Source organism: Geotrypetes seraphini, chromosome 5 (genome assembly GCF_902459505.1).
Source record: "Geotrypetes seraphini chromosome 5, aGeoSer1.1, whole genome shotgun sequence".
Lineage (NCBI taxonomy): Eukaryota > Metazoa > Chordata > Amphibia > Gymnophiona > Dermophiidae > Geotrypetes > Geotrypetes seraphini.
Genome location: NC_047088.1, coordinates 125,550,510 through 125,578,141, shown reverse-complemented (window position 1 = coordinate 125,578,141; position 27,632 = coordinate 125,550,510). Strand labels below are relative to the sequence as shown.

Genomic DNA, 27,632 nt, shown 5'->3' with positions numbered 1-27,632 from the left:
CAAAAGCTTAAATAGCTTTCCCCTCATTAAAAGACATTATCTATATTGGAAAATTAGGGAAATCTCTTTACTTAAAATTACTGAGCTTTGGAATAATTTTCCTGTCCAGCTGCGTAATTTGGGCTTTTTCCAATTATTTCGAAAACATCTGAAACTTGGCTATTTCAAAAATGTAAATTTAAACTGCTCTCCATATAATCACTAATTCTTATTATATTTCCTTTCTTTAAAATTTTTGTAAACCATGCCAAGTTCTACCTTCATAGAGAAGATGCAGTATATAAGCTTAAAGTTTAGTTTAGTTTCACCAGGTGCCACAGACACAATGACCAAATGGTATCCACCCAGAACCGAGGCACTTTTAGCGCTGCATTGACTGACTTCAGATCCAAAATTGGCCTCTAGTCATCTGAATCTTTCTTGGGTATATATAGAAACATAGAAACATAGAAATAGACGGCAGATAAGGGCCCACGGCCCATCTAGTCTGCCCACCGTAATGTCCCTCCCCTACCTTTGCCCTGTGAATAGATCCCATGTGCCGATCCCATTTGGCCTTAAAATCAGGCATGCCCATCTAGTCTGCCCACCGTAATGTCCCTCCCCTACCTTTGCCCTGTGAATAGATCCCATGTGCCGATCCCATTTGGCCTTAAAATCAGGAATGCGCTTCCAGAGGACGTTATAAGGCAGAGTACGGTACTGGGGTTCAAGAAAGGATTGGACAAATTCCTACTGGAAATGGGGATAGAGGGGTATAGATAGAAGATACTGCACAGTCCTGGACCTGTTGGGGGCCGCCGCGTGAGCGGGACTGCTGGGCACGATGGACCTCGGGTCTGACCCAGCAGAGGCATTTCTTATGTTCTTATGTTCTTATGTTCTCAATCACCTGTAGTGGAAGACTATTCCAGCGATCAAACCATTCTTTCAGTGAAAAAGAATTCCTGTGTCACCTCGCAGTTTCCCGCCCCTGATTTTCAGCGGATGCCCTCTTGTTGTCGTGGGACCCTTGAAAAAGAAAATATCTTCCTCCGCCTCGATGCGGCCCGTAAGATACTTGAACGTCTCGATCATGTCTCCCCTCTCTCTGCGCTCCTCGAGCGAGTATAGCTGTAATTTGTCAAGCCGTTTTTCATATGGAAGATCCTTGAGTCCCGAGACCATCCGGGTGGCCATTCTTTGCACCGACTCCAGTCTCAGCACATCCTTGCGATAATGCGGCCTCCAGAATTGCACACAGTATTCCAGGTGGGGCCTCACCATGGATCTATACAATGGCATAATGACTTCCGCCTTACGACTGACGAAACCCCTTCGTATGCAGCCCATGATTTGTCTTGCCTTGGACGAAGCCTGCTCCACTTGATTGGCAGACTTCATGTCCTCACTGACGATTACCCCCAAGTCTCGTTCTGCTACCGTTTTTGCTAGGATCTCGCCATTAAGGGTATAAGACTTGCATGGATTCTGGCTGCCCAGGTGCATAACTTTGCATTTTTTGGCATTGAAGTTGAGTTGCCATGTCCTAGACCATCGCTCCAGTAGGAGTAGATCGTGCAACATGTTGTCGGGCATTGAATCTTCGTCTGTTGTGCATTTGCCCACTACATTACTCAGTTTGGCGTCATCGGCGAATAATGTTATTTTACCTCGAAGCCCTTCTGCCAAGTCTCTTATAAAGATGTTGAATAGGATTGGGCCCAAGACTGAGCCCTGTGGTACTCCACTAATCACCTCCGTCATTTCGGAGGGGGTGCCGTTCACCACCACCCTTTGGAGCCTACCTCCAAGCCAGCTCCCAACCCATTTTCTCAATGTGTCAAAGAGCAGTGGTCTCAAACTCAAACCCTTTGCAGGGCCACATTTTGGATTGCAGGTACTTGGAGGGCCTCAGAAAAAATAGTTAATGTCTTATTAAAGAAATGACAAACCAGAGGACATAATTTGAGGTTGAGGGGTGGTAGATTCAGGGGCAATGTTAGGAAATTCTACTTTACGGAGAGGGTAGTGGATGCCTGGAAAGCGCTCCCGAGAGAGGTGGTGGAGAGTAAAACTGTGACTGAGTTCAAAGAAGCGTGGGATGAACACAGAAGATTTAGAATCAGAAAATAATATTATATATTGAACTAGGCCAGTACTGGGCAGACTTACACGGTCTGTGTCTGTGTATGGCCATTTGGAGGAGGATGAGCTGGGGAGGGTTTCAATGGCTGGGAGGGTGTAGATGGGCTGGAGTAAGTCTTAACAGAGATTTCGGCAGTTGGAACTCAAGCACAGTACCGGGTAAAGCTTTGGATTCTTGCCCAGAAATAGCTAAGAAGAAAAAAAATTAAAAAAAAAATAAAATTAAATTGAATCAGGTTGGGCAGACTGGATGGACCATTCAGGTCTTTATCTGCCGTCATCTACTATGTTACTATGTTAAAACTCTTTATAGCAGGGATCTCAAAGTCTCTCCTTGAGGGCCGCAATCCAGTCGGGTTTTCAGGATTTCCCCAATAAATATGCATTCAAAGCAGTGCATGCACATAGATCTCATGCATAATGATTGGGGAAATCTTGAAAACCCGACTGGATTGTGGCCCTCAAGGAGGGACTTTGAGACCCCTGCTTTATAGTTTATAAATCTTTCCTTTTGGCCAAGTCTTAATAATAATATTGTCATTTATAGCTAAAGAGACATATGATCAAGAAACTGTTTTATTTTACTTTTCTGATTATGATAAACATACCGAGGGCCTCAAAATAGTACCTGGCGGGCCACATGTGGCCCCCAGGCCACCAGTTTGAGATCACTGATATAGAGTATATGTGCAAGCCAGACCTCTTGATAGGAATGGGTTCTACAACCTGAATATCCAGAAGCCATTGTATCTTAGGTTGGACTCTTCTCTCCTTTTCTAGCTGTCCAGCTGGAAAATTCACAAAAAGATCCTGCAGGGGGTGATAAAATTTCAGCTTGTAACCCTCTTGAATGATGTCCAGCACCCAGTGGAGCAAATCCTCACCCAGGCCACCATCTGACAACAGTCATATACATGAGAGGTTGGCTACTGGCTTGGTATCATTGTGACTTCTTGGAGGCTACTGTAGGGTGAGAACTTGATGTTGGTGTTCTCCTGGAGCCTCTGAACCTCTGTCTTGATCCTTGAAATGATTTGAGTAGAGGACTCAACTGAGAACTGACAAAGTCATCACAAACTACAAAGTACTAAGACCGCTCCCCCCTAGGGGCACGTGGTATACTTTCTGGTAAAGATTTAAGATGACTGTCTGCCACACTGACCATAAGATCATCCAAGCCCTTCCAAAGAGCATGTGGCCCTTGAAAAGAAGCCTACTCAAAGTAGCCTTGTAAGCAGAATCTCCCACCCATTGCCTGATCCATAGCATTCAATAGGCAGAGATAGAATAAGCAGAAACTTTGCTCATGACTAAACATATCATAGAGAGCATTACCTACATAATCCACCCCTATAATTAGGAACTGGAAATAGGCACCCTCCTCCACTGTTGAAGCCTGACGCAGAATGGTATGATGACAAAGGAAGCCGCTGCCGCAGCTTTAAACCTCAGAACTAAGGTCTAAAATTGCCTCTTCAGAACTAAACCCATCCTCCAATCTTATGCATCCTTTAAAATTACTCCACCTTCACTAGGGAGAGAAGTACATTTGGTAAACTGCGCCACTAGTGAATCCATTTTAGGTGAAACAAGCAGCTCTTGGAAATCTACAGCCAGTGGATACAACTTTGCCATAGTTATGGCAACCCGCAAAGGGTCTTCCAGAGTCTCTCACTGCTCCATAAACATCACTGTAATGTCCGGATATAAAAGAAAAAAAGGTGTTCAGACTTAGAACTGCTCATGACATATATATAAGATGGAGCGTACATTTGCAACACAAAAAGGATATATCGATAAGTTTAAGAAGATTTGGGGACCATTAACAGATTTTTGTAATTTTTTCCCATAATGAGATACTTGATAAAGGAGGGGGGTAGGTTTATTCTCTTTATCATAAAATATAAATAAATTATCATAATAGTTGTTAATATTGTGTGCAACTAACAAAATAAGGGGAGGGAAAGGGATTCATAATTGAATAATAGTTGATAAAATTATTAAATTTTACATGATATCTAAAATTGTAGTAAGGATTATAGAAGATATGTTGTATGTACAGTATCTTATGGAGATATCAAGTGTATACTTAAGGTAATTGTATGAATCTTTATGATACACTTGTTGTTATATGAAAAAATTAATAAAAAATAAACTGGAAGATGCCTTATAAAAAAAAAAAAAGAACTGCTCATGACAGAACACAGAGCAGAAGAGGTCTGCGGGGGCTCAACCTTTAAAACTCACAAGGATTCAGTAATTACCTCCAGTAAAATCTCTAGCTTAAAAATGCAGCACACTGTTGGGTCTTCCCACTGGTCCAGGGCCAACACAGACCCCTACAGGAAGCCTCTGCATGAGACCCTGAATCCACCAAAACTGAGGATTCATTGTGAGCGAGTAAAGGAATAGAATTTGATTCCCAGTCATCCCAGTTGTTCTCCAACCAGACCTGCTGTTCCTAAATAGGAACCCATAGGGGGAGAACCATGTTCTGCGAGGGAAATATCCCTGTGCGCATCAACCGGCATGACCCCCAGATGGCACACATGGACCCCTATAGCCCATATAAGCTTCGAACATAAGCCAGAAAAAAATCAAGAGTAAAACCCAGCACAGCAAGCCATGTAGGGACTCCACTTGTCTCTTCGTGGACCCAGAGACATCTGTGTTTCGATGCTATCCGAGGGCTCCAGGGAAGAAGGTTTCTCCAAAAACTGAGCCACCTGTGACTCGATTGCCCTAGAGCAGGTGTAGGCAATTCTGGTCCTCGAGAGCCAGAGCCAGGTCAGGTTTTCAGGATATCCACAATAAATATGCATGAGATAGATTTGCATCTCAAGGAGGCAGTGCATGCAAATCCATCTCATACATATTAATATGTATGAGATAGATAGCTTTTAAAATCGGATCGAAAAATCAAAGATTGCCACCACAACAACATTTTAGTGACAAAAAACAGCCCGGGCTAAACAAAAGTTAAAAAAAAAAAAAAAATGTTGGAAAGGGGTTTTTGGAAGTAGGGTCCCAAACTCAAGCCCCAGAAAACCTCAAAATGCAATTAAAGACACCCCCCCCCTCCCCAATGTCTCCCATAGACTACAATAGTCTGTACTCACAGACTGGTGATGTTCCTGCTTCAGCTTAAACAGAAGCTGGAAAATGTTGAAAACTCCTGCCTCAAACAAACATAATAAAAAAGTTCTAGATCAGGGATGGGCAACCCTGGTCCTCGAGGGCCGGAATCCAATTGGGTTTTTGGGATTTCTCCAATGAATATGCATGAGATCTATTTGCATGAATTGCTTTCAATGCATATTTATTGGGGAAATCCTGAAAACCTGACTAGATTCCGGCCCTCAAGGACATGAGTTGCCCACCCCTGTTCTAGATGCTTGATTCTTCGGCCTGCCAGTCAGACCAACCAAAAGTCTGAGACCCTAGACCCCAACAGTTTCAAGTGTATCCTCGAGGGAAAATGCAGCCGGCAACCAATAAAGTCCTCAGGACCAACACAGATGCCAGGCAGCCTGCGATCCAGCTCCAGTAACAACCAGAAGCAAGCTACGCTACAAGGGGCACAGTTCCTGAGCCACTAAAGTATTAGTGCAGGCTGGCTAGAGAGGTGACCTGCAAATGGGTTGCCCTCTCAGCTACAGACCTCTGACACTGAGAGTTTTTTTGCCCAGGCAGAGCTGCCCTAGGCAACCCAGGGTTCCCTGTAGCATCAAACAAACCTCCACATAAATAAAAAGTCTGGAAAATAACAAAACGAGAGCAGAGCAGATCAGAAAGACACCTTCAGCTCATGTGTAGAAGGAAAAAATTGGGGAGCATCTGCATATAGCAGAGATAGAGGAGGCAGAACTGAAAAAAGTAGATGATGTCTTCTACACCAGTGTTCTTCAACCACCGTTCTGCGGACCAGTGCCGGTCCGCAGTAATTTTCTTCTGGTCCAAAGGGCCGGCACCTCCATCAGGCCCAAGAGATTGTTCTGTAGCTGCTGATCCTTGGGCCAGCTCCCTGAGTGCTGCAGTGCACAAAGAAGCTCCTACCCGCGACCTGCACCTGACCCGGAAGCCTTCTCTATGACATCGCATCATCAGAGGGAAGGCTTCCAAATAAGGCGTGGAACCGCTTCCCACAACTTTGTGCAATGCAGCACTTAGGGAGCTGGCCTGAAGACCCTGCACCATGGACCAGCCTGAAGCTAACACCGGGGGACAAGCCAGAAGGCAAGGCACATGGAGGGAGAGAGACAACAACAGTAGGGGAAATGCTTTTATTTTTTTTATTTAGTGATTTTACATCTGCTATCTGTTCAGGAAGAAATGCATATGTTTGTTTTTCTCTGGGGGTTGTACTGCTTGCAGAGTCTTGCATCTTAGAGTTTGTTTGTGAATATTAGCACTTTTAGTTTTTGGTCCTGCATTTGCATGAGGTTATCTGTTTTCTGGTAGGAATGAACGTTGAAAAGCATACAGTGTGCTATAATTTTGTGGTTAACCATTATGAGTTGTTAATATGATTATATTGTATGTGTGTATATATGAAAAATGGATGGAAAAAATGGTGTTTACAATTAGTAAAAAAGCTAGGAAGAATTACTATGGAGACAAAAATCTCCAGGTCAAAAAACCAAAAACATGTACACTGTTCCACATCTGGCGGAACCTAACTTCATAAAAATGACTCTGCCCCCTCCCATCTCCAAATGACCTAGCCAAATTTTTCAATGAAAGATCACATACCATAACGAGCTCGTTTTCCCTCAGCTATCTCCTACAACTCTCTCTCCCCCGAAAGACTCGACGCTATCCCTGCCGACAGATTATGGACTACATTCGAACATTTGTATCCGAGACCCAGATCTCTAAACTTTGCCCCAAACTTAAATCCTGCAAGTGCCTCCTAGATCCCTCCCATCCTACCTTTACGAAAAAATCCCTACACAGGCATCTCTTCCTTACTAACCTCATAAACAAAGTCTTACTATCGGGCCTGTTCTCCACCGAAATGGGACACATTGCCTTATTCCCCCTCTTCTGAAAAAACCCGATCTTGGACCCTTCCTCACCATCGAACTATCGCTCCATAGCAAACATCCATCTTTTAACAAAACTTCTAGAGACCATAGTCGCCACTCAGCTCTCCTCTTACCTAGAGAGATTCTCCATTCTCCAACACTACCAATGCGGATTTAGGCCCAATTTCAGCACCGAGTCCCTCCTAGTTTCCCTAATCTCAAAGGTGCAACAACTACACGCCCGAAACAAATTTTGTTGTTCTCCTACAGTTTGATCTCTCCGCGGCTTTCGATGTCGTGCATCACGACATACTAATCTACCAACTTTCCGAGATTGGGATAGACTCTTCTGTCCTAAAGTGGTTCTCAAACTTCCTTCGCGATCGTTCCTACATTGTCAACACAAACGGCTCCAAATCCGCTTCATGGACACCATCCTGTGGTGTTCCACAGGCTCTCCCCTATCCCCTATTCTCTTCAACATATATATGACCTCCCTGAAGCTCCTTAAACTATCCCCCCTTGAAACAATTTACACATATGCAGACGATATCCTAATTCTCCTTGAAACAGATCCAAACCTTACAAACCTCCAAGAGAACATCACATCATGCATAATGAGACTTCACGCCTGGTCCCTCTCAGTACAGATGAAATTAAATGAATCAAAAACAAAATTACTCTGGCTCGGCCCAAAATATTAGCTCACACTGCCCGCCCTCTTCACCCTAACCCACAGGCCCTGCTCTACACCTTGAGTTCTCAAGCAAGGTCCTTGGCATCACTATCGACTCCTCCCTTTCCCTCAACGATCACCTGAATTCCCTGGCAAAATCTTGTTTTTTTCAGCCTCCACATGCTGAGGAAAGTTAGATCCTATTTTCACCAAAAGCATTTCATCGTCCTTGTACAATCCATCATCCTATCCAAACTCGATTATTGTAACGCCATCTACTTAGGCCTAACGAAAAAAAGTCTTCGCAGACTCCAGCTTATCCAGAACACTGCGGCTAAGCTGATTTTTGCTAAACGCAAATATGACCACATCTCCCCTCTACTTACCAATCTTCACTGGCTCCCAGTACTTTCCAGAATTCATTTCAAATGCTCCTGCCTGGCTTTCAAGATCATTCACGGCATCCTTCCGCCCCTAATCCCTCTATCCTTCCTCGCCCCGACACCAACTACAACCAGATCTGCCCACAGACAAACTATCCTTCCCCTCTCTACACGGCATCCTCCACGCAGGTAAACTGGGTAGATCCCTCCTCTCCAAAATCACCGGCCTCTGGAACGACCTCACTGTCCCGCTGCGGAACCAACTATTCCGAAAACAACTGAAAACCTGGCTCTTCTCTAGCATATAATAATCTCTTCTCCTGATTACATCCCCTCTTTTTATGCTTTGTAAACTCTTTCTCTTCTCTCTTCCCATATTTTTTAAACTCTGTAAACCGTGTCGAGCTCCACTTCAGTGGAGAAGATGCAGTATATAAACCTAAGGCTTAGTTTAGTTTAGTTTAGTACTATTATGGGGGCGGGGTCTGGGGCGGAGATTGGGTGGAGATGGGCATGACTTAGCCCAGTGTTCTTCAACTGCCAGTCCATGGACCGGTACTGGTCCACAAAATAATTATTTTATTTCTGCCGGTCCATAGGTGTCAAAACGTTGAATAACACTGTTCTACACAACTCGCGATTAGAGGTGAATAACCCACTGGTTAAAGATTCATATTTCTTATGCACTAGAATTTACATTTACCTACTTCATTCTATTTATTCTGAACAGCAACTTTTAGATAGCAGAATGTAGAAAATGTACAAGGCCCTATTATTGCTCAATTATGCATATTATTTTATTTATAATATGAGATTTAACTCTTCGGCTTTGGCAATGGGCACAATGTGTCCTCAAAGGAGTTTGGTATTGAGGCTATAACTTTACATATTTTGCAGGTTTTCAATCTCAAAACAAAAAATCTTTTTCATCTCAGGGGTCAGACCCCATACCTTAGACTAAAAAGCAATGGCCTATGTGTAATTATTAAGTGGTAGTACGGTTCCTGAAAATGTTCGTGAAGCGTGATATCACGAATAATGAAATGTCAAGTCTATAGGTAAAAAGAGGTTAGGTTCCAGCAGAACAATTTGCTCCTCAAAATTGCAGGAAGTGAACAGTGGATCCTATTCCTGGATGAGTACTTTGATTGCCCAAGCTTATTCTTATCTGACATTTAGGAAATCACTGAAAACTTACCAATTTGATAAACAGGAATGTTGATTCTTAATTGCACATTAAGGATGGTTTTGTTTTGTTTTTAAATTAGAATGTATTTTATTTTCCTTTTTAATTGATATTGTATTTAACTGATGTTATCCCAGGACAAGCAGGCAGGTATTCTCACTAGTGGGTGATGTCATCCGACAGAGCCCCGATGCGGACGTCTCACAAGCATACTTGCTTGAAGAAACTTCAGAAGTTTCGAGATGCGCGAGTGCCTTCCTGCCTGATGCACCGGGCATGTCTCCTCAGTTCTTTTCTTTACCGCGGAGCTGAGAAGTTTACTTCAACTCTCTGCGCTGAGTGAACCCGTGTTCTTGTCTTCTAGTCCGCGGTTTTGAGTTTGTTTTCTCTTAATCGTGTGTTTTAATTCTGTCGTTTTATTATTTTCCAAAAAAAAAAAAAAAATTTTTTTCCAACGATTCGACCGGGTCGGCCGCGTGGCTAAGTCCCCGCTCCTTCGATCTAGTGGCAGAGCTTTTTTCGGCCTATGTCCCGGCCTATTACCGGTTTTAAAAAGTGCATCAAGTGCCAGCGCGTGATTTCGTTGATGGACCCGCATCAACGCTGTTTGCATCTTCCGAAATCGTGCCAGCCTTGTTCCACTCTAACAGCACGTGCTTTTAAGCGTCACTGTTTCCTGTGGGAGTCGATGTTCAAGATGGAAACCTCCAAAGAACCTTCGGCTTCGACCAATGCTTCGCCTTTACCTGCGAAGTCGTCTTCTACTCCTGCTGCATCGGGTCTTTTGAAGCCGGCCTCCTTCGTTCCGGCTTCGACCCCGCCTCCTGCTCCGGTGCCTTCTTCGGTCTTCTCAGATCAGGTACCTCCTCAGACCATTCCCCCGGTGGTTATCAAAGTGCCGAAAGCTTCTAAGGCTAAGCACTCGACCACTCGGAACCGCGAAGACCGTACAGGGGGGTCCCACTTCGAGTGCGGCTCCCCCTTTGTTGGCTTCGCTGCGGTCGATCATGGAGGCCCAGTTTCATTGAATATAATGACAACCATGGGGCCCACGTGGCTTGTCACAATCCATGCATGGCATGCAGTCCCTCCTCGTGGGGGCGAGCAGCCCCCTCCTCCTCCCCGCATCGCTCTCGCTGCTAGGGGAGGAGGAGCGGCGCTTGGCCGCCAGTTCATCGAGGGCGTATCTTCGTTTAGTGAGATGCCGCCTCTGGAACCCATCCAGGTCCCGGGCGAAGAAATTTGGGATGTGCCTTCGAGTGGTCGAAGCCCTGGGTGTCGTCAGGAGGAATTCTTCCGGAGTCCCTAACATTGCAGACCCTCTCTCGACCCATGAAATGCTACTCGAGAGGCGTCGGCCCATTCTCCTCTTCGCTCTACGGCCTCCAGTCCAATCTATTCATTGGAGGCCTCTGGGGAGCCATCTAGGCATTGCCGTTCCAGATCTCCTTTGAGACACAGGGAGGGGCACCGTTCCAGGCATTCTTCGAGGCATTCGTCTAGGCATTCTACAGTCTCGCCTCAGAAAAAACTTCCTCGTGTGGGGTATTCATCTTCGGAAATCTCCCCTCCTCCAGGCCCGGAGTACGAGGATGCCTACGGATCTTTCTCTCCTTGTCGATCCCATGTCTCCTTGGATCAGGAGGCATCGACTTCATCAAGTCCGTCCCACAGGCCTGTCTTGGCGGACCAGCTGTCTTTTTCATCTTTTCTACGGCAGATGGCGGATGATCTCGACATCACCTTGGACTCAGTTCCCGATACTTCAAGGAGTACCTGGATACCATGCATCTGCCTCATCCTCCTGCTGAGTATCTTCGACTGCCTCTCCACAAGCTCCTTGACCAAACCTTCATGCGATGTTTTGAAACACCGTACTCCATTCCTGCCGTTCCTGGCAAACTGGATGCCAGGTACCGCACGGTGCATCATAAGGGGATTGAGGGCTCCCAGCTCTCCCATCAGTCTCTGTTGGTCGAGTCCTCCCTCAAACGTTCTCATCCGTCCCAGGTGTATGCCTCAGTGCCACCGGGCAGAGAGGGACAGACCATGGATAAGTTCGGGCGGCGCATCTACCAGAACTCGATGATGGCTTCCCGAGTTCTCAATTACACCTTCCATTTTGCCGCCTATTTGGAGTTCTTCCTGCCTATGCTTTGGAAGTTTACACCTTACATCGAGTCTCAAGCTCGTTTTGAATTCGAGGAGGTCGTCGCCTCGCTGTCCCAGCTGCGTCTTCAATTGATGCAATCCTCCTATGATGCCTTTGAGCTCTCGGCACGGGCTGTCGCCTGTTCCGTGGCCATGCGTCGCTTGGCATGGCTTCGAACCATTGACATGGACCCGAACCTGCAGGACAGGCTGGCCAACGTCCCCTGTGCGGGTGCGGATTTGTTTGATGAGTCTATTGAGACCGTGACGAAGAAGCTGTCGGACCATGAAAAGTCATTCCAGTCCATCCTTCGTCCCAAGCCTAAGCCTGCTCAGTCTCGACCTTCTCGACCGCCCTTGATCTATCAGCGGCGTTATACTCCCAGGCAGGCTCCTGCTGTGAGGCAACCTGCGAAGAGACAGCCGCCGCAGAAGGCCCAACAAAAACCTCAGCCTTCTGCTGTTCCCAAGGCTCCTCAGCCTTTTTGACTCTCTGATAGGGAGCATAACCAACACCGTTCTGTTATCCCCTGTCTTTTCAATTGGGGGACGTCTCCATCATTTTTATCATCGATGGATGGCTATTACCATCGACCTTTGGGTCCTTATCATCATCAAGGAAGGATATTTTCTTCAGTTCCATCGGGTCCCCCCGGACTATCCTCCAAGAGAGTATCCTTCCAACTTGACCCAGACTGCCCTTCTTCTTCAGGAAGCTCAGGCTTTGCTCCAGCTTCGGGCCGTCGAGCCGGTCCCTATGGACCAACACAACCGGGGGTTTTACTCCCGGTACTTCCTTATTCCGAAGAAGACGGGTGACCTGCGTCCAATTCTGGACCTCAGGGTTCTCAACAAGTTCCTGGTCAAGGAGAGATTTCACATGCTGATCCTAGCTTCTCTCTACCCCCTCCTCGAGCAGAACGACTGGTTATGCTCTCTGGATCTCAAGAAGGCCTACACTCATATTCCCATTCATCCGGCCTCTCGCAAATTCCTCAGATTTCGGGTGGGACATCTACATCTGCAGTATCGAGTGCTTCCCTTCGGCCTGTCCTTGTCTCCCAGTCTTCACAAAGTGTCTGGTGGTGGTGGCCGCTGCACTCCGGAACCATGAAAGGACTTTTCCATGTCAATCCTCATCTCAAACCTCGACGACTGGCTCATCAAAGTCGCCTCAGCTCCAGGGGTCATCTTGGCGACCTAAAGGACTATCTGGTTCCTGCAGAGTTTGGGGTTCGAGATCAACTTCCCAAAATCTCATCTGCAACCGACCCAGTCTCTTCCCTTCATCGGGGCGGTTCTCGATACTATTCAGCTCAGAGCATTCCTTCCTCCTCAACGTCTGGATGCTCTGCTTCATCTCTGTCAGTCAGTGTCTTCTCGCCAGTCTATCTCAGCGAGACACATGATGGTTCTTCTGGGCCACATGGCCTCTACAGTTCATGTGACTCCTTTTGCCAGACTTCACCTCAGAATTCCTCAGTTGACCCTGGCTTCTCAATGGACACAGGTGTCAGATCCTTTGACTCGTCACATCCTGGTCACTCCTGCTCTTCAGCAGTCTCTACGTTGGTGGATGATCTCTTCAAATCTATCCAGAGGTTTGCTGTTTCACACTCCTCTCCACCAGAAGGTTCTCATGACCGATTACTCAACCTATGCATGGGGGGCTCATCTGGACGGTCTTCGCACTCAAGGCTTCTGGACTAGTGCGGACCGGCTGTGCCATATCAATCTTCTGGAACTCAGGGCAATTTTCAATGCTCTTCAAGCTTTTCAACATCTGCTTCACGACCTGGTGGTCCTCATTCGCACGGACAATCAGGTAACCATGTATTATGTCAACAAGCAGGGGGGCAGGGGATCAGCCTCCCTCTGCCAGGAAGCTCTCAGAGTCTGGGATTGGGCGATTCACAACAACACCTTCCTCAAAGCTGTCTACATTCAGGGGGTGGACAATGCCTTGGCGGACAACTTAAGTCGTCTCCTCCAGCCTCACGAATGGACCCTCCATTCCAAGCCCCTTCATCAGATCTTCTCTCAGTGGGGGACGCCTCAGATAGACCTCTTTGCGGCTCCCCACAACTTCAAACTGCCTCAATTTTGCTCCAGGATCTACACTCCTCATCGCCTCGAGGCAGATGCCTTTCTTCTGGACTGGAGGAATCTCTTTCTATATGCATTTCCTCCGTTTCCTCTCATTCAAAAGACTCTGGTAAAACTGAAGTCAGATCATGCCACCATGATTCTAATAGCTCCTCGGTGGCCCAGACAGCCTTGGTACTCCCTTCTACTTCAATTCAGCAGCAGGGAGCCATTCCTTCTTCCAGTGTTTCCTTCACTGCTTACTCAGCATCAAGGATCTCTGCTCCATCCCAACCTGCAGTCTCTCCACCTGACAGCTTGGTTCCTCTCAACGTGACTCCCCGCCAGTTTTCCAAGGCGGTGAGGGATGTGTTGGAGGCTTCCAGGAAGCCTGCTACTAGACAATGCTACTCCCAAAAATGGACTAGATTTTCTTCCTGATGTGTTTCTAATCGTAAGGAGCCTCAACGAGCCTCCCTATCTTCTGTGTTGGACTATCTTCTACACCTGTCTCATTCTGGCCTCAAGTCTACATCGATACGAGTCCATCTGAGTGCAAGTGTGGCTTTTCATCAGCCTCTGCAAGGGAAACCTCTCTCTGCTCATCCTGTGGTTTCCAGATTTATGAAAGGACTTTTCCATGTCAATCCTCCTCTCAAACCTCCTCCAGTGGTTTGGGATCTCAACGTTGTCCTTTCCCAACTTATGAAACCTCCTTTTGAGCCTCTCAACAAGGCTCAACTGAAGTTTCTCACTTGGAAAGTGTTTTTTCTTGTTTCCCTCACTTCTGCCCGCAGAGTCAGTGAGCTTCAGGCCTTAGTGGCGGATCACAGTATTCCATCATGACAAGGTGGTCCTTCGCACTCATCCGAAATTCCTGCCTAAAGTAGTCTCTGAATTTTATCTCAACCAATCCATAGTTCTTCCTGTGTTTTTTCCAAAGCCTCATTCTCATCCTGGAGAATCAGCTCTTCACACTCTGGATTGTAAACGTGCTTTGGCTTTCTACCTGGATCACACCAAACCACACAGAACTGCTCCTCAACTTTTTGTCTCCTTTGATCCGAACAAGTTGGGATGCCCTGTCTCTAAGCATACCATCTCCAACTGGATGGCGGCTTGCATCTCTTTCTGCTATGCCCAGGCTGGATTACTCCTTCCCTGTAAAGTCACAGCCCATAAGGTCAGAGCAATGGCGGCCTCTGTAGCCTTTCTCAGATCGACACCGATTGAGGAGATTTGTAAGGCTGCCACTTGGTTCTCGGTTCATACATTCACCTCTCATTATTGTCTGGATACTTTCTCCAGACGGGATGGACAGTTTGGCCAAACAGTATTACAAAATTTATTCTCCTAAGTTGCCAACTCTTCCACCATCCCATTGAGGTTAGCAGTAGGCCTCCTTTCCTGTTACCTCCCCCCCCCCCTGTCTAACAGCACCTCTTCCCTGCTCCCACTGTCCAGCAGTAGGCCTCCATTCCTGTTACCTCCCCCCCCCCTGTCTAATAGCACCTCTTCCCTGCTTCCCCAGTCCAGCAGTAGGCTTCCCTTTCTGTTACCTCCCCCACCCCCCATCTAACAGCATCTCTTCCCTGCTCCCCCTGTACTGCATCTGGTTGTTTAGAAGAGGTGGGCAGACAGAAGAGCAGCAGAGGGCCTTACAGTGCTCCCTGGCTGTGGATAGGTCTTCTGCTGCCTGGAGGAGCTGAAGAGCAGGGAGGCCCGCGCTTAGAGGGTGCTCGGGTGCGTGGGAAGCTGTTTTGCGGGCTAGTGGGTGTGAGGAGCGGCCGGGATCGCATGAAATGCCCGATGTTCTGTTGCCAACCGTTTAGTTCTGTGCCGGAGGTATTTTTAAGTTTAAAGCTGCCGCCACGGTTCCTCTACCGATCCCCGCCTGCATCGGAAGCCTTCTCTTACGCAGGTGTGGCTTGTGAGAGAAGCCGCGGCGGCGGCTTTGAACTTAAAAATAACTTCTAACTTACTGCTGAACTTAAAAATTACTTCGGTGAGAACATCCTTGGGGTCCGCGCAGTGTTCTCCCCAGAATTTTTTTCCAGCCGGGTGGTATGAAAAAGTAGCCAGGTGAGGTGGGACAGGGAAATTTGGTGGTTAGAATAGGGCCATTAAATCCAGTGGTGTACCTAGTATATATGACAGAGAGAAGGCTTCTGGTTGAGGTGTAGGATGTGGGTAGGAACCTTTTCTCATGACTTTGTGCACTGCAGCACTCAGGGAGCCGGCCTGAAGACGCCGCGTTGATCGTTGCAGAACACTGTCTTGGGCCCGATGGAGGTGCCGGCCCTGCAGACTGGCAGAAAATTTCTGCGGACTGGCACCGTTCTACAGACTGGCGGTTGAAGAACACTGCACTAGAGCACCAACACACGAATTGTAAAACTAAACAAGTCAGATCCTGCACAGTCAATTGATTTTGTACTATGTCCTTTTCATACACACAGAACAGAGAAACACCCTCACCCAATATGGAATAATCACAAATTAAAAATAGAAATATGTAGACAAAAGTTAAATTAATGCAACACCACAGAAACAGTGACACATGTCCCCTAATACTGTACAAAATATAAAGACAGTAGATGTAAATTTGAAAAAAACTGATACATAACAATCACCACTTTAAAAACAAATAGAAATAAAACAAATAACAAGAAATAAGAAAATACAATTTTATTGGACTAATCAATATTTCAGTTAGCTTTCAGAGGCCAAATCTTTCTTCAAGACAGTACAGTATACAGCTGTTATGATATCCTGTCCTGACCTGAGGAAAGGGGTTTAGTCCAAAGAAATAGCCTTATTTCCATTTCCTATTTATGTTTTATCAATACAGTTACAATACTACTTGATTCTATATAAAGCAACAAAAAATATCTCTTTCTACCTTTGGTAGTTTCTGCTTTAATCATCTTCTCTTCGCTCTTTTCTTTCTATACAGCATTTGTCCTCTCTCCCTTTGATGCAGCATCTGCCTCTATCTTTGCCCCTTCTACCCAGCTTCTGCTCTCTCTACCCCTTCCATCTACTGTCCACCCTCTCTCTGCCCCTTCCATCCACTATCCACCCTCTCTCTGCCCTTTCCATCTAGTGACCGCCCTCTCTCTCTTACATACTGCATCTTCCCTCTTTTTATGTCCCTTCAATAAACTGTATATCCTGTGCCCTTTCTCTCCTTTATACATGATTCATTTCAGCTTCATCCCCTCTCCATTTTTCTGTCTCTACTCCCTCCCCTATGCTCTGGCATCTCTCTCTTCTACTTTCCTTCCTTCCTGCCCACTCCACCCCATGGTCTGGCATCTCTATCTCCTTCCCTTCCCTCCCCTCCATGCTCTGGCATTTCTCTCCTCTCTTTTCTCTCCCTCTCTGCTCTGGCATTTGTCTCCTTAGTTTCCCTTCCCTCCCCCTTGCCCTAGCATCTCTCTCCTCTCCCTCTCCATTATCTGGCATCTCCTCTCTTTACTTTCTCTCCCTCCCTCCTTCCTTTCCCCTGGTCTGGCATCTCCCTCCCCCCCATGCCCTGACATCTCTCCCTCAATGATCTAGTATCGCCTTTCCTTACCCTCCTTCCCATGGTTTTGGCATCTCTCTTTCCTCTCCTCTCCCTTCCTGGTCTTCCTTCTCCTTCCTTCCCTCTCTCTCTCCCCAGTTGGGTGCAGCAGCAGCAGCATTTCTCTTCCCCCTTCCCCATCCCCTTTCACTCTCCTCCTCCACTGCTCTTCCCCCTTCCCCTATCCACTCTCCTCCTCCACTGCTCTCCCCTCAGTCCTGCTGCAGCTTTCCCTCTTCCATTTTAAGTCCAGCAACACTCTCTTCTGTTCCCAATCCAGCAGAACCTCTTCCTCTCACCTCCCTCCACCATTCAGCTCCAACAGCACCTCTCCCTCCCATCTACTTCCGTTTCCCCCACTGACTAGCTGCAGCATCTCTCCTTTCCACTCCCAGGGGCAGCAGCACCTCTCCTCTCTGACTAGCAGGGCTCCTCTCCCTTCCCTTACCCACTCACCTCCCAGGTCTAGCAGCACAATTCCCTCCTCTCCTCTTTTCCTCTCCTTCTATCAGCACCCCTCCCTCTTACCTCTCAGGTCCATTGGCACCACTCCCCCCCTCCCGATTAACAGGCTCTCTATTGAAACTTGCCTGACTGCTGCCGTAGCTTTTGCGAGTAAATTCCCTTCAGCAGCCTCAGGACCTTCGAGGAAGAAGAAAGTTACATCATTGGAGGTGGAGCGGCCTAGCAAAATCCCCGAGGCTGCAGAAGGGAATCGATTCGATAACACTACTGTAGCTGTCAGGCAAATTACAATAAGGAGAGAGCGGTGCTGCTGCTAGTCCAAGGAATAGAGAACAGAAAATGACAGCGGCAGCAGGAAGCATGCTGGCGCTGTGTTTCCCCAAAGCAATTTTTTACCTCCCCAGGCCCGTCTTCCTAATCGGAAAGCCGCCCATCGCATACACACAGCAAATACAAATTGCAGGCTAGTGCCACCTTAGAACATAGCGAACGCATGCTCCGGGGCTCTAACGTGTGCGTGCCGGCTTCCCTTCTCTCCCCCCCCCCCCCCGGACATAACTTCCTGTTTCGGAGGGAAGAGAAGGGAAGCCGGCTCGCACACGTTAGAGCCCCAGAGCATAAGTTCGCTACGGGCTAAGGCATCAAATCTCTAACGTGTGCGTGCCGGCTTCCCTTCTCTCCCCCCCCCCCCCGGACATAACTTCCTGTTTCGGAGGGAAGAGAAGGGAAGCCGGCTCGCACACGTTAGAGCCCCAGAGCATAAGTTCGCTACGGGCTAAGGCATCAAATCTCCAAGCCGGTTTTTTTTTTGTTTGTTTTGTTTTATTGTTGAGCAGCAGGCAGCAGCAGAATTCACCAGCGGATGATAGCTGGGCGGTCATCTAAATTAGCTGGGCGGACCGCCCGGTTAAAAGGCCCTAGGGAGAACACTGGGTCCGCGAGTGTGGTGCCGTTTTTCCTCCCACGGTCATAGAACCGTAAGCACGCTCGCGCACTCCTGCCTGCCACGGACATACGGATCACGGAACACGCAAGTAGGAGTGCACATGCACGCTTAGCGTTTTATTATAGTAGATTATTGAGAAAATAGGATTAGGCTCCTGCATAGGACAACATTGTAGATGCTTGTAATTCACTCTCTGAATATTTGGGGTTCATATCTGGAAGCAAATGCCAGATATGAAGTGAAAATGAAAGCAAAGGAAGACTTCTTTTTTTAGAGCAGGTCCGTGAATAAATGAACACAGTGGCACGAATGGGGAATATTGGTGACAATAGATGCAACTGCGAATATGCAAAATTATGCATTGGGAACACATGAATGAGGATGGACTGTAATCTTACTTTTCTCAAGTCTGACCCATTTTAGTTTGAGTTGACCTACCTACAATTTATAGAAATATTCTGGAAAATGACATGCAAATGATCAACTTCACAATGAATGGAAAAAATCATACCTGTGATTTCATGAAGAAACTCATGTGTGGAACGAGAGAAGATTCTTACTCCATCCAGTTCAGGGATCAAGTATGATTCCTCATCCAAAACAAATCTTTACACGGGATCAAGGCTTTATAACTTTAAATGGGAGCATGTAATAACCATAGCTGGGATTTCTCATTTAATATGCTAGCATATGAAGCATTGGCACAATTGTGAGAAATTCCATCTTCAAAATTACCATCTGTTCCATGAGATAAAACCAATAAACAGTTTCCACTTAACCTTAAATACCGGGTCTTCAACCAAAGAAAGCTTGACACGGTTAACAATAAATTTAAAAAATAAAGTAAACTGAAATATAAGAGTTAGTTTTCAAAATGTTTAGCAAATAAAAAAGTTTTTAGAAGTTAACGGAAGAGTTGTAAGGAACTGGGACACCTCAAAATTAGGGGAAGTTCATGCCATACTTGGGGAAATTTAAATGCCAAAGAGCTGCTAAAATTCTTAATACTTGCTTTATTAAAATGTATGCACCAACTCCCCCATCTAGAGAGAACTTGCAAGATTATCGGGTCCGCCCACCCCATTAAGCCTAAGGCTTGATTAGCCCAGGCTTTGGGCGCCTGGGCCAATCAGGCCTTAGGATTAGTGGGGATGGGCGGACCCGCTATGCCTAAGGCCAGATTGGTCCAGGCTTCTAGAGGCTGGGACAATTCGGCCTTAGACTTATCGGAGATGGGCCGGAAAGGGGCGGGCCCGCCTCATTTCGACGAGACAGGTCTGTCGGCTGGACAGCAGCAAGACCCATCCATCCGGCCAACAATTTAGAGGTTAGTTGGGGGGGTCGTTAGCATGGGGGTCCGGAGGTGGTGCGGCTTCCAGCAGGAGGGGTTGGGCACCCTCCTGCCGTCGATCTGGAGTTTCGGGAGAGGGGCGGCTTTCCGGCAGGAGGAGTTGGGCACCCTACTGTGCAAAAAAAAAACACTGTGGCAGCAGTCACTTAACCTAAAAAACCAGTACCACCAGTCAGCTACTCCACCCTTGGATTAAACAAACACACTGAAAATAACATTTTCAATAATTTAACAAACGGGTTATTCCATGTCAAGTGATCAAGGGCTCCCTGCATGACCATCACGGATTTTGATAAAACTTTATGCACAAAGTCCCACATGTATCAAACAAACTTTGGTAAAGTTTTAGTTTCGCCTGTGGAATATTCATGGAGATATAGCCATTTGTTTGACCCCATACTGCAATGACATACAGTACGACAGTGACATTCTGACAACTTTGAGACACAATATCTCACGAGCTATGTTTCCAAAAAAACTGAAACTTAGCTACCCTGCACAACTTTTGGAGCTCTATTCAGTGCTACCAATAATAATTTTTGTCGAGCACTGAGTGAATGGCTGAATTACAGTAAACTTGGCCGAAAAAATTAGTGCTCCAAAAAAAGTCAAAGTTTGACATTACTTAGCACCCACAATAATTGAGTAAGAAATGCGAAATTTGGCGCATAATGTCTCAGTACAACATTGTTTTCAAAAGTACAATTTCAACCTCCAAGCTCTTTCCATTAGTTTACAAATTAAGTGTAAAGTTGCTAATTTGTGTAAAAAGGCCAAAAATAGGGTATTTTCAGACTGCTTTTACAGAAAAATACCTTTCAGAAACTCTTTCAAATCAGTCTCATTAGAAAGAGCATATTTCAAACCCCCTAGAAAAGTGGGCTTCATTTTTCAATGCAGGTTAACAATGCCCGAAAAGGGGGGACAAAGTTGGGAGATGTCACCATGGCATGCTGAAGGGTTAGAAGGAAAAGTGTGCCTTTTTGCAGATGATACCAAGATTTGTAAGAGTAGACACCGAAGAGGGAGTGGAGAATATGAAAAAGGATCTGCAAAAGTTAGAGGAATGGTCTAATGCCTGGCAACTAAAATTCAATGCAAAGAAATGCAGAGTAATGCATTTGGGGATTAATAATAGGAAGGAACCGTATATGCTGGGAGGAGAGAAGCTGATATGCACGGACGGGGAGAGGGACCTTGGGGTGATAGTGTCCGAAGATCTAAAGGCGAAAAAACAGTGTGAAAAGGCAGTGGCTGCTGCCAGAAGGATTCTGGGCTGTATAAAGAGAGGCGTAGTCAGTAGAAGGAAGAAGGTGTTGATGCCCCTGTACAGGTCATTGGTGAGGCCCCACTTGGAGTATTGTGTTCAGTTTTGGAGACCGTATCTGGCGAAAGACGTAAGAAGACTTGAGGCGGTCCAGAGGAGGGCGACGAAAATGATAGGAGGCTTGCGCCAGAAGACGTATGAGGAGAGACTGGAAGCCCTGAATATGTATACCCTAGAGGAAAGGAGAGACAGGGGAGATATGATTCAGATGTTCAAATACTTAAAGGGTATTAATGTAGAACAAAATCTTTTCCAGAGAAAGGAAAATGGTAAAACCAGAGGGACATAATTTGAGGTTGAGGGGTGGTAGATTCAGGGCAATGTTAGGAAATTCTACTTTACGGAGAGGGTGGTGGATGCCTGGAATGCGCTCCCGAGAGAGGTGGTGGAGAGTAAAACTGTGACTGAGTTCAAAGAAGCGTGGGATGAACACAGAAGATTTAGAATCAGAAAATAATATTAAATATTGAACTAGGCCAGTTACTGGGCAGACTTGTACGGTCTGTGTCTGTGTATGGCCGTTTGGTGGAGGATGGGCAGGGGAGGGCTTCAATGGCTGGGAGGGTGTAGATGGGCTGGAGTAAGTCTTAACAGAGATTTCGGCAGTTGGAACCCAAGCATAGTACCGGGTAAAGCTTTGGATTCTCGCCCAGAAATAGCTAAGAAGAAAAAAATAAAAATAAAAAATAAAATAAAATAAAAAAATTTAAATTGAATCAGGTTGGGCAGACTGGATGGACCATTCGGGTCTTTATCTGCCGTCATCTACTATGTTACTATGCAACGGCCTACGTTTCAACTTAAAATTATGTCACTTTTCACACTGTTTTTCCCTGTTTATTTTTACTCAAGCTTTGGGTACAATTATAGTGTTCTTAATTAATGATTATTCCTAACTAGAAATTGAGGTGATAATTTTGTTGCATGCAGATCACAAATTACAACTTGTTTTCTTTTTCAGATCCACATTATTATTAATTCAGTTTAAAATGGATGCCAACAAAGTGGACTTCACTTCGGCTTGGGAACCATATAAGATACCCAATTTAGGCTTGGGAACCTAGGATAAGACACCCTAATCATTGGCTTTGGAACCAGAAAGATACCAACAAAAGGCTTTGGAACCTTGACAAAGAAACCAAATGCGAGGCTTGGGAACCTGGACGAAGTGGCCCACCCGTGGCTGGTATTGCACAGCTATCGGGCGTGACCCCTATGGCGATGGGGTTGCCAGTTCAAACTCTTGAACTGGTAGTGACAATGTCACCATGGACCAACGCAATAGAGTAGTAGTAATACTACGTCAATACAAAACTGTAACTTTAAAAATGACAGAACTATGTTGAAATAGAGGTTGTTGCCGTAGCAACGTCTCCCAACTTTGTCTCCCTTTTTCAGCTATTGTTAACCTGCGTTGAAAAATGAAGTCCACTTTTCTAGGGGGTTTGAAATATGCTCTTTCTAATGAGACTGATTTGAAAGAGTTTCTGAAAGGTATTTTTCTGTAAAAGCAGGCTGAAAATACCCTATTTTTGGCGTTTTTACACAAATTAGCAACTTTACACTTAATTTGTAAACTAATGGAAAGAGCTTGGAGGTTGAAATTGTACTTTTGAAAACAACGTTGTACTGAGACATTATGCGCCAAATTTCGCATTTATTACTCAATTATTGTGGGAGCTAAGTAATGTCAAACTTTGACTTTTTTTGGAGCACTAATTTTTTCGGCCAAGTTTACTGTGATTCAGCCATTCACTCAGTGCTCGACAAAAATTATTATTGGTAGCACTGAATAGAGCTCCAAAAGTTGTGCAGGGTAGCTAAGTTTCAGTTTTTTTGGAAACATAGCTCGTGAGATATTGTGTCTCAAAGTTGTCAGAATGTCATTGTCGTACTGTATTTCATTGTGGTATGGGGTCAAACAAATGGCTATATCTCCACAAATATTCCACAGGCGAAACTAAAACTTTACCAAAGTTTGTTTGAGACAAGTGGACTCTGCATATGAAGTTTCATCAAAATCCGTGATGGTCATGCAGGGCACTTTCCAAGAATCTGATCACTTGACATGGAATGACCCAAACACAATGTTTTCAAAAACACATCTAGAGGAAGAACAGTCACATATACAGGTACAGTTGAAGAGGAGAAAATCAGAAAGAGAAAAACAAACACATACAAATAAAAGTGTTGAACAACAGGAATATCAACGTAAAAAAAAATTAGCACAAAAAAAAAGAAACTCTAACTCCAGAAAAACAAAACACACTGCGTCATAAACTTGCAAAAATACAACAGGTAAGACGAGCACGTATATCTATTGAAGAAAAGAAAAAACAACCTCAAAATAATACAAAACAAACAAACAAACAAAAATAGCCAATCTGACTCCGGATGAACAGCAATCACTGCATGTGAAACATGCTGAAAAACAAAAACAAAAACGAGCAAACATATCTATAGAGGGAAAAAAAAACATCAAAAAGAAAAAGAAAGAAAAAGAACTAAAATTGCAACTCTAACTCCTGAAGAACAAAAATTACTGCGTCAGAAACATGCCAAAAAAGAAAAACAAAGGCGAGCAAAAAGAATTATTGAACAATCCCCCCCCCAAAAAAACAACAACAACCAAACAAATACAATAGCAACACTGACTTCACAAGAAAAACAATCACAAAGTGAGCAACACACCACTATAACACATCTGACACATAGAAAAACAAATTAGTCAACAGTCAAGGACCGAAATACAACCAATTGCATTTATAAATGACATTCAAAATATTAATGAGGATAACATTCAAACACATACATGTGGATATTTAGATCACATCTGCTACTTTTGTAATGCTAAACATTTTGAAGCAGAAAGACCTTCAGATTCTAAGTTTTCACAATGTTGCTCAAAAGGAAAAGTACATCTTCCACCAATTAATACACATCCTTTCATCCAGCAACTCATGACCAAGGAACAAGGGCCTAAGGATGCATTACAGGGGCCCAGAGCCATGGACATGGAGCAAGGACATTGTAAAAAAGGGATCGGGACTGAGAGGGAATTTTTGGAAAAAGAACCTAAGGACGCAATGCAGGGGACACGGGCCAAAGATATTGAGCAAGGACACTGTAAAAGAGGGCTCAGGACTGAGTGAGAACTTTTTGAAAAAGGACCTAAGGGAGAAATGCAGGGGTCTAGTGCACGAATAAAACTGGCAAGCAGCACTAATAGAGAACAACGGATTCCAAAGGGACAACCAAAAACAGGGAAACAATCTGAGGATGAAACAGACACACGACAGGAGGAGGATGACCGAGACGAGTCTTGGGGTCTGGCTACTCACGAGGGGGACGCCAGGAGCGCCAAACCACGAGGAAAAACAGCAAGAAAGGCGAACAAACGGGACTTACTTTGCTTATACACTAATGCTAGGAGCCTAAGAGCTAAAATGGGAGAGCTGGAAGTCCTAGCCAGCAAAAAGGGACTAGACATAATTGGAGTCACAGAAACATGGTGGACTGATGACAATAAATGGGATGTGGCTTTACCAGGTTTTAAACTATACAGGAGAGATAGGTCACACAAGAAGGGTGGAGGAATAGTGTTATACATAAAAGAATCCATATCTTCAACCAGGATGGAAACAACAGTAAGGGCGGGCGACTTGGAATCACTATGGGTTAAGCTACCAGGAGGAACTGGAGCAGACACAAAATTGGGTCTTTACTATCGCCCACCTGGACAAACGGAAGAAATTGACCAGGATCTGGAGGCTGAACTGAGGCAGGTATGCAAAAGCGGAAGTGTGGTGGTGATGGGAGACTTCAACTTCCCGGGAATAAACTGGAGTATTGGGCACTCAAACTGCATGAGGGAGACCAAATTCCTGGAGGTCACGAGGGATTGTTTCATGGAACAGCTGGTCATGAAACCAACACGGGGTGATGCCACTCTTGACCTAATCCTCAACGGACTAGGGGGACCCCCGCTAAGGAGGTGGCGGTACTAGCCCCACTAGGAAACAGCGATCACAACACGATCCAGTACAGGCTAGAGATTGGATCATCAAAGGTAAAAAGAACTACAACGACTGCACTTAACTTCAAAAAAGGGAATTATGATGCCATGAGGAAAATGGTGAGAAAGAAACTCAATGACAGCGCAAGGAAGATGGACTCCGTAGAAAATGCCTGGGCCCTACTCAAGGGCACAGTGCACGAAGCACAGAACCTGTGCATCCCCAAGTACAGGAAAGGGTGCAAAAAAAATAGAACAAAAAACCCAGTGTGGATAACAAATCCAGTAAAAAAGGCGATAAGTGACAAGAAAGCATCATTCAAAAAATGGAAAAAGGACAAAACAGAGGAGAACCAAAAGGAGCATAAAAAACACCAAAAGGAGTGTCACCGAGTGGTTAGGAAAGCAAAAAGAGAATATGAAGAGAGACTGGCGGGGGAAGCAACAAACTTCAAATCATTCTTCAGGTACGTTAAAGGTCATAGGATTACATTTAAAATTATATTACTCATTTTCAAATCACTATTATCAAATGAACCTTTATTTATAACTAGATACTTAATCCCACACAATACACAACGATCACTACGCTCATCTGGACAAAATTTACTTGCTGTACCTTCTTTGAAAATTATTGGAACACATAGATCAGACATGTTCACTGTGATGGGACCTCAATGGTGGAACGCCCTGCCACATTACATTAGAATTGAAAAAGATATCTCTTCATTAAAAAAATTATTAAAGACTTATTTATTTAACAACGCTTTTAATAATTGAAAATTTTTTACATTTCTTGGATATGCTTTTATCAATGCTATGGTTTTAAACATCCCCTCCTTTTGTACCTTCCTTTATTTCTATAAAAAATTTAAAAATTGTAACTTTTAACCTTTTTTTCCTCCCGACTCATGTATGTATAATATGTAACCATTATGTATATTGTTAGTTTCTTTTTATTGCTCTTTATTGATTTTGTACATCGCTTAGTAATTTTAATAGGCGATTAATCAAATACACTAATAAACTTGAAACTTGAAGCAACCAGCAAGGGAGGAAGTGGGACCCTTGGATGATGGGGACAGAAAGGGAGTGGTAAAAGAAGAAAAGGAGATAGCTGACAGGCTAAATAAGTTCTTCACGTCAGTCTTCACGAGGGAGGACACAACCAACATTCCGGAACCTGAGGAGATCGTAAAGGGGGAGCAGGATGAAAATCTGGTCCAACTAGAGGTAAGCAAGGTGGATGTCCTCCGGCAGATAGACAGGCTAAAGAGCGACAAATTGCCAGGTCCGGATGGCATTCACCCAAGGGTACTCAAGGAACTAAGGGACAAAATAGCTGAACCACTTCGACAAATATGTAACCTATCCTTAAAAACTGGAGAGATTCCGGAAGACTGGAAAATAGCAAATGTCACGCCCATCTTCAAGAAAGGCTCAAGGGGAGACCCAGGAAACTACAGGCCGGTGAGCTTGACCTTGGTCCCGGGAAAGATGATGGAAGCACTGATTAAAGACAGCATCTGGGAACACATAGACAACTATGGGCAGCTAAAGTCGAGCCAGCATGGCTTCTGCAAGGGCAGGTCATGCCTCACGAACTTATTATACTTCTTTGAGGGGGTAACCAGCCAGATGGATAAAGGGGAATCCATAGCTATCATTTACCTTGACTTCCAAAAAGCCTTCGACAAGCTGCCACATGAAAGACTACTAAGGAAGCTATGGAACCACAGGGTGCAAGGGGAGATCCACCGATGGATCAAAAACTGGTTGGCGGACAGGAAACAGAGGGTTGGAGTAAAGGGCCATTACTCAGATTGGCAATGGGTCACGAGTGCAGTTCCACAGGGGTCGGTGCTGGGACCGCTACTTTTCAACATATTCATTAATGACCTGGAGGCAGGAACAAAATGTGAGGTTATTAAATTTGCGGATGACACCAAACTATATCGCAAGGTAAATAACATGGAGGACTGCGAAGATCTCCAAAAAGATCTGACAACACTGGAAGAATGGGCCAAAAAATGGCAAATGAGTTTCAACATAGGGAAGTGCAAAGTCGTACATATAGGGAAAAAAACCCCGATGTTCACTTACAAAATGGGGGGATCAGCGCTAGGGGTGAGCGACCTTGAAAGAGACCTGGGAGTGATGGTAGACACAACATTGAAGGCGTCGGTGCAGTGTGCAACAGCCTCAAGGAAAGCAAACAAAATGTTGGGTATCATTAAGAAGGGTATCACGACCAGAAAGAAGGAAGCCATCCTGCCACTGTATCGTGCTATGGTGCGCACGCACCTGGAGTACTGTGTTCAATTC

At 45.2% G+C, this 27,632-nt stretch overlaps 1 protein-coding gene across 3 annotated transcripts in view; it reads right to left on the bottom strand.

The window, feature by feature from the left end:
* The window catches only part of VPS16 (VPS16 core subunit of CORVET and HOPS complexes), a 1,150,777-nt gene that overhangs the window by 624,097 nt on the left and 499,048 nt on the right, over nt 1-27,632 (bottom strand). For all 3 annotated transcript variants that reach the window (XM_033944752.1, XM_033944754.1, XM_033944753.1), the window contains one exon: nt 19,126-19,220. In XM_033944752.1, coding sequence (XP_033800643.1) covers nt 19,126-19,220 — 95 coding nt within the window. The remainder of the gene's footprint in view (nt 1-19,125; nt 19,221-27,632) is intronic.